Source organism: Girardinichthys multiradiatus, chromosome 19 (genome assembly GCF_021462225.1).
Source record: "Girardinichthys multiradiatus isolate DD_20200921_A chromosome 19, DD_fGirMul_XY1, whole genome shotgun sequence".
NCBI classification, from domain to species: Eukaryota; Metazoa; Chordata; class Actinopteri; order Cyprinodontiformes; family Goodeidae; genus Girardinichthys; species Girardinichthys multiradiatus.
In genome coordinates, this window is record NC_061811.1 from 36021653 (window position 1) to 36029335 (window position 7683).

The window sequence follows — 7683 nt, forward strand, 5'->3', positions numbered from 1 at the left end:
CGTGAATCAGGATGACAATGCACCAATACACACAGCAAGACTGGTGAAAGATTGGTTTGATGAAAGTGAAGTTGAACATCTCCCATGGCCTGCACAGTCACCAGATCTAAATATTATTGAGCCACTTTGGGGTGTTTTGGAGGAGCGAGTCAGGAAACGTTTTCCTCCACCAGTATCACGTAGTGACCTGGCCACTGTCCTGCAAGAAGAATGGCTTAAAATCCTTGACATATATATATATATATATATATATATATATATATATATATATATATCAAGTCTCTGGATGTTGTAGGGCTGTCATGGTTGACACGTCTCTTCAACATTGCGTGGCGGTCGGGGACAGTGCCTCTGGACTGGCAGACTGGGGTGGTGGTCCCACTTCATAAGAAGGGGGACCGGAGGGTGTGTTCCAACTACAGGGGGATCACACTCCTCAGCCTCCCTGGTAAAGGCCTACGCCAGGGTATTGGAGAGGAGAGTCCGACCGATAATCGAACCTCGGCTTCAGGAGGAGCAGTGTGGTTTTCGTCCCGGCCGTGGGACACTGGACCAGCTCTATACCCTCTACAGGGTGCTCGAGGGTTCATGGGAGTTTGCCCAACCGGTTCATATGTGTTTTGTGGACTCGGAGAAAGCATTCGACTGTGTCCCTCGTGATGCCCTGTGGGGGGTGCTCCAGGAGTATGGAACCAGGGGCCCTTTATTAGGGGCCATCCGGTCCCTGTACGAGCGGAGCAGGAGTTTGGTCCGCATTGCCGGCACTAAGTCGGACCTGTTCCCAGTGCATGTTGGACTCCGGCAGGGCTGCCCTTTGTCACCGGTCCTGTTCATAACTTTTATGGACAGGATTTCTAGACGCAGCCATGGGCCGGAGGGGGTCTGGTTTGGGGGCCAGAGGATTTCGTCTCTTCTTTTTGCAGATGACGTGGTCCTGCTGGCCCCCTCTAGCCAAGACCTACAGCATGCGCTGTGGCGGTTCGCAGCAGAGTGTGAAGCGGCTGGGATGAAGATCAGCTCCTCCAAGTCCGAGGCCATGGTACTCGACCGGAAAAGGGTGGCTTGTCCTCTTCAGGTTGGAGGGGAGTTCCTGCCTCAAGTGGAGGAGTTAAGGTATCTCGGTGTCTTGTTCACGAGTGAGGGAAGAATGGAGCGGGAGATCGACAGACGGATCGGTGCGGCTGCCACAGTAATGGGGGCACTATGCCGGTCCGTTGTGGTGAAGAGAGAGCTGAGCCGAAAAGCAAAGCTCTCAATTTACCGGTCGGTCTACGTTCCTACCCTCACCTATGGCCATGAACTTTGGGTCATGACCGAAAAAACGAGATTCCAGATACAAGCGGCTGAAATGAGCTTCCTCCATAGGGTGGCCGGGCACTCCCTTAGAGATAGGGTGAGGAGCTCGGCCATCCGGGAGGGGCTCGGAGTAGAGCCGCTGCTTCTCCACATCGAGAGGAGCCAGTTGAGGTGGCTCGGGCATCCTGGACGCCTCCCTCGGGAGGTGTTCCAGACACGTCCCACCGGGAGGAGGCCCACGGGACGGCCCAGGACACGCTGGAGGGACTATGTCTCTCGGCTGGTCTGGGAACACCTTGGGCTCCCGCTGGAGGAGGTGTCTGGGGAGAGGGACGTCTGGGCGTCTTTGCCGAGTCTGCTGCCCCCGCGACCCGGTCCCGGATAATGCGGAAGACGACGGGTACGAGTATATATATATATATACACACACACACACACACATATATATATATATATATACATATATATATATGTATATGTATATATATTTGTATATATACACGTGGACAAAATTGTTGGTACCCCTTGGTTAATGAAATTAAAACGCACAATATATATGTATATGGATATTTGTGTATATACTACTGCTCTAGGAAACAGACATTTGATGCTTTATTGTTAGGATTGTTTAAATGTAGTTAGTATTTTTTTTTTTATAAATATGCATTAAATCCTCCTAAATAATAGTTTTTTATAAATTCAAATACTCTGATATGAGTACGTATTTGAAAAATAATTCTTACTTCACAACCTGCGTCTTTCTCCTTGAAGTCTGCCATTTTGGACTTTATATTAATGAATCAGTTCATTTTTGAAAGCTGGCATAAGGTCACATGACCTCAGAACTATTTTTGGAAGTGAAATCAAACTCTGAAAAAGTTGCCAGTTTGGTTTTCTGATTCGTATGAATCATCAGAATATCCAACTTGAAGAAGAATGAAATAGTTTTAGATGAGCTTTTATTGCAAATAAATTAAATGGACATCTGCAAATACAGGTTACCCCTGGAAACAATTTGTTCATGAATAAGTTGTGTGACAGTATTTATTACATCTGGCACAGTCAAAATGGGCACACCAACCACACAGGTCACAATGCACCTAAAATGATAAAGTGACAGATACAGAATAATCAGTACTCAAAAATATAGAAATGAAGTATAATTATAAGGACAAAATAATTGGCATAGCAAAATAGACTGTTGTGATTCACATGGTTGACGCTTAACAATGGGAGTAATTTGTGGTTTACATCATAAGAATGATATTACAGACGTCAAACTAGTCATTTACAAATATGCTACAAGCTCAAACGAGAAGTAATATAAAAACATAAGGAAAATAAGAAAAACAGAAAAAGAAAATAAATAAGACTTACTGACCTTCAAGGAAATGAAACTTCCACAGGTAGGACGTCTCAATGAGAGGGCTTTCAGGTAAGCGACCTGTGACATATCATCGGTGTGCATATGTACATTGCTACAAGGTAGGTGACAATGGCTGCACTCGAACCCTGCATTGATTACAGAACTGGTCTGAAATTCTGTTCTCCTGAAATAATATGTCCCCCTTCTATCTGCGTATTGAATCCAGGAGGCGCTGTGGCTTCACATGGGCTGTGTGCTTGCCTCAGCAGATTCTCCTCACTAACCCTAACCTTACAGGACGCATTCCTAAACCTAAAGAACTCTGTCGAAACACTACATGGTGAAATGCATGGTGTTACATCTGTTCTGTGTGACCAGGGGAACACATTCCAGAATTTGATTTCACATCCAAAAATAGAATAACGAATGAACGTAAAAGTACATGGACCAGGGACACTTTGGTAAAAACATTTGTCAGCTTGACTAATACAGTGACTTTAAATACAAAAAATCATACTCGCCCGTTGTCCTTTTTGAACCATGAAGAAAAATTTTACTTTTTTCTGAAGCTCTGATTAACCTGTTGCGTTTTTATATGTTAATAGCTGCTGGGGTTTCTTATGAACCCAGTCTAAAAAATTAAGTGCTGAAGTAATTTACCAGAAGATTGTAAAAGATTTTGGTCACACTTCTAGAATTTAATTAGCAAATCAAGTATCTCCTCTGCAGTAGTGCAGTGCCATGTCTTAAATTATGTGAGCCACTAAAATTGTCAAAATAGTCAGCATTTCTGTGCACAAACAATGATAATTTCTCATTTCCTCAGACTGATGTCCCTGGCCCCCAGTCAGTAGCTGCAGCAGCCCCTCCCAGCGGAGTTGTTGTCGAGAGCGGCCCTGTCTTATATGATGATGTAGATGATGAAGATGATGAAGAAGAGGAGACCTGTGTCAGTGCCATGGAGCTGCTGGGCGGTGACGGTCAGTTTAAACACGCAGACTATTTGATGAATTTAATTTAGATGAATACTTCTAGTAAATATGTACATAAACAAGTTTTTGCTTTTGTTGTTGTTTAATAAGTAGTTTTTACTGCAAATGGTAATACAGCATGTTGTCAATTTTCTAATCTTTTCCACTTTCACAACCAAAAGAGTTACACGACACTGAAAATGTTTTTCTTCAGACCTCATTATATCATGTTCTTAGAAACAGTTATTTAATTGCGTTTATTTTATAGCACCAATTCACAACAAGGCTCTTCACAAGATTAGTTCTCTGATTTTAGCAGTTGTGCAGTAATGAAAAACTGTCGATTATGGCTGTTGATTATGGCTAATAGATAATGAACGCCCAAAATCCAGAGTCTCAGAAAAATTGAATACTATGTAAAAGTTAAATATTGCAATCTTATGGTGTCACACCGTGATGAGCTAATTAACAAATTTTCCTACACCTCTGTAACAGGGATGGGCACCTCCAGTCCTTGTGTGAACTAAAACTTTTGGCCCAGACAATCCCACCCTCAGTTATCATTAACGTGTCGCAAGTTTATATTTTTAAATGCGACTAATGTGACACTTCTAGTGCTCTTGTGGGCCCTTAAGTAGCTGCTTGGTTTGCTCATACCCTGTGCTACCTCTATGCACATTTTTATTCTGAATAAAGAGGTCTTGAAGTCTGAGAAATTGGGAATTAAAGAACTGAAAAACAGTAATCAACGTGCATGCTCTCCTGCCATCAGCCTGTTTTTCTGTGCATTTACAGGTCCTTTTCAAAATATTAGCATATTGTGATAAAGTTCATTATTTTGCATAATGTCATGATGAAAATTTAACATTCATATATTTTAGATTCATTGCACACTAACTGAAATATTTCAGGTCTTTTATTGTCTTAATACGGATGATTTTGGCATACAGCTCATGAAAACCCAAAATTCCTATCTCACAAAATTATCATATCATTAAAAGGGTCTCTAAACGAGCTATGAACCTAATCATCTGAATCAACGAGTTAACTCTGAACACCTGCAAAAGATTCCTGAGGCCTTTAAAACTCCCAGCCTGGTTCATCACTCAAAACCCCAATCATGGGTAAGACTGCCGACCTGACTGCTGTCCAGAAGGCCACTATTGACACCCTCAAGCAAGAGGGTAAGACACAGAAAGACATTTCTGAACGAATAGGCTGTTCCCAGAGTGCTGTATCAAGGCACCTCAGTGGGAAGTCTGTGGGAAGGAAAAAGTGTGGCAGAAAACGCTGCACAACGAGAAGAGGTGACCGGACCCTGAGGAAGATTGTGGAGAAGGGCCGATTCCAGACCTTGGGGGACCTGCGGAAGCAGTGGACTGAGTCTGGAGTAGAAACATCCAGAGCCACCGTGCACAGGCGTGTGCAGGAAATGGGCTACAGGTGCCGCATTCCCCAGACCTGGGCTACAGAGAAGCAGCACTGGACTGTTGCTCAGTGGTCCAAAGTACTTTTTTCAGATGAAAGCAAATTCTTCATGTCATCCGGAAATCAAGGTGCCAGAGTCTGGAGGAAGACTGGGGAGAAGGAAATGCCAAAATGCCAGAAGTCCAGTGTCAAGTACCCACAGTCAGTGATGGTCTGGGGTGCCGTGTCAGCTGCTGGTGTTGGTCCACTGTGTTTTATCAAGGGCAGGGTCAATGCAGCTAGCTATCAGGAGATTTTGGAGCACTTCATGCTTCCATCTGCTGAAAAGCTTTATGGAGATGAAGATTTCATTTTTCAGCACGACCTGGCACCTGCTCACAGTGCCAAAACCACTGGTAAATGGTTTACTGACCATGGTATCACTGTGCTCAATTGGCCTGCCAACTCTCCTGACCTGAACCCCATAGAGAATCTGTGGGATATTGTGAAGAGAACGTTGAGAGACTCAAGACCCAACACTCTGGATGAGCTAAAGGCCGCTATCGAAGCATCCTGGGCCTCCATAAGACCTCAGCAGTTCCACAGGCTGATTGCCTCCATGCCACGCCGCATTGAAGCAGTCATTTCTGCAAAAGGATTCCCGACCAAGTATTGAGTGCATAACTGTACATGATTATTTGAAGGTTGACGTTTTTTGTATTAAAAACACTTTTCTTTTATTGGTCGGATGAAATATGCTAATTTTGTGAGATAGGAATTTTGGGTTTTCATGAGCTGTATGCCAAAATCATCCGTATTAAGACAATAGAAGACCTGAAATATTTCAGTTAGTGTGCAATGAATCTAAAATATATGAATGTTAAATTTTCATCATGACATTATGGAAAATAATGAACTTTATCACAATATGCTAATATTTTGAGAAGGACCTGTATTACCTCGGATGAGAGTTCAACACAAACCTGAATCTATCCAATGAATACAGATTGTAAATTGTATTATTTTCTATGTCTCTCTCACCCTCCAGGTTATGGTTGTGATGGAGAATATGATGATGGATACTAGATGCATCCTCCACCCGGCATATCATTCCCGACAGGCACTGGAATCCAAAGTAGATCCTACCTTTACTATCAGGAACCTAATATATGCTGCCAAAGTTAAGACACTGGAGTAAAGGTTTGCTGCACATCATACTGCTTTCAAGTTGGGCTGAAGTGAGAAGATTTGGTGATAAGATGGTGGCAGGGCGTGGTACTGAGGCTGCTCTTTGAGGGGTCCACTGGATTGGTTTGCAGGTTGGATATCTGCCCTGTAAAAATAAAAAAAAAATCTAGGAAGATCTTAATTCAAAAATGTAACTGCACCAAAAAGCAGCTCAGTGCTTTCTCCTGACACCAGATGTTTTAATGCTATACTTTCTCTCGGTCGTGAGATATTTGTGTGAGATCAAAATCCAAATCTGAGTTGTTTTGTTTTCTGCAAGTAGTTGTTCTTATTACCTTTGGAGGGAATTTGAAACAGACTCTTAAGTTTAATAAAATGTTCTTCAACATAATCAAGATCTAGTTATCATGAAGTTAAAGATTTTGTAATAAATTAATTAGCTATGGCTTTATCTTTACCTTTTGCAGAAAGTGTACTATATCTTTCAATTGAAGCAACTTCGGATTTAGGTTCGGTGTCGCTTGCAGTATCCTTTCTAAGACACAGAAAGTTTTAAAATTAGAAGATGGATATACATTTATGATAGTATATTTTCCAGATGTATTATGGAGTTAAGACAGGACTGAGATCTCGTTTTGCATAATTTTGTGTTAGTGAGGATCATTTTGGTCTTTTTTGCTGTATTCACAGCACAGTATTCACAAGGACATGGTGTTGATTATGTATCTATAAAATACATTAAAGACCTCACTAACTGGAAAAAACACCATCGTTTTGTCTTGCAATTTGTTCTTACTGTTGAAAAGAATGATGGTAAACACAGGCATGTTTGTATTAATTAGAATATTCCTGAAAAGGTCATATATTTCTCTAACTAAAATGTTAACTTGTATAGATTTATTAGACACAGTGATTGAATGTGTTAATATTGAAGATTATGGCTTAAAGCTAATAAAAACCAAAAATATTTTTTCTGAGGAAAGTGGAATGCTACGTTAGACCAATATAAAAAAGGTTTTGACACAAAAATGTTATGTTATAGCCATGTTTTGACCTACACAATCATGAGGAAGACTCCAGTCACAAAAATAATTGTTAAAGAAGGACCCAAGATAACAACGGTTTTAATAAGGATTTTAAAGCAAAGCCCAGATAGATCAGCAAGAAAAATAATTACCAGCAGAAAGAAAGCATTATATTCTTATGTTTCTTTTATTAATAATTAAATCCTTTTTGCTTTACCTAATCAGTACAAGAAAGGTTAAAAGGTAAAGGAGAGTATTGGTAAACACTAATATGGAGTCACTAAATGATGAAAAAGATTTAAACATGACTGATTTTATGACAGTTTTTTTTACAAGTATAATATTCAGAAATAATCTTAAGGTTTAGGGTTTTGAATGATAATTTTAATGAATAAAGTTAATCATTTTGATGATGACTTTGAAGTATTAT

At 41.0% G+C, this 7683-nt stretch overlaps 1 protein-coding gene across 2 annotated transcripts in view; it reads left to right on the forward strand.

The window, feature by feature from the left end:
• brf1a (BRF1 RNA polymerase III transcription initiation factor subunit a) overlaps window positions 1-6994 on the forward strand; it is a 119438-nt gene extending 112444 nt beyond the window's left edge. For both annotated transcript variants that reach the window (XM_047392913.1, XM_047392912.1), the window contains 2 exons: window positions 3489-3642; window positions 6089-6994. In XM_047392913.1, the coding sequence (XP_047248869.1) occupies window positions 3489-3642; window positions 6089-6126 (192 nt within the window). In that variant the 3' untranslated portion in view covers window positions 6127-6994. The remainder of the gene's footprint in view (window positions 1-3488; window positions 3643-6088) is intronic.
• Window positions 6995-7683: the final 689 nt, after the last annotated feature.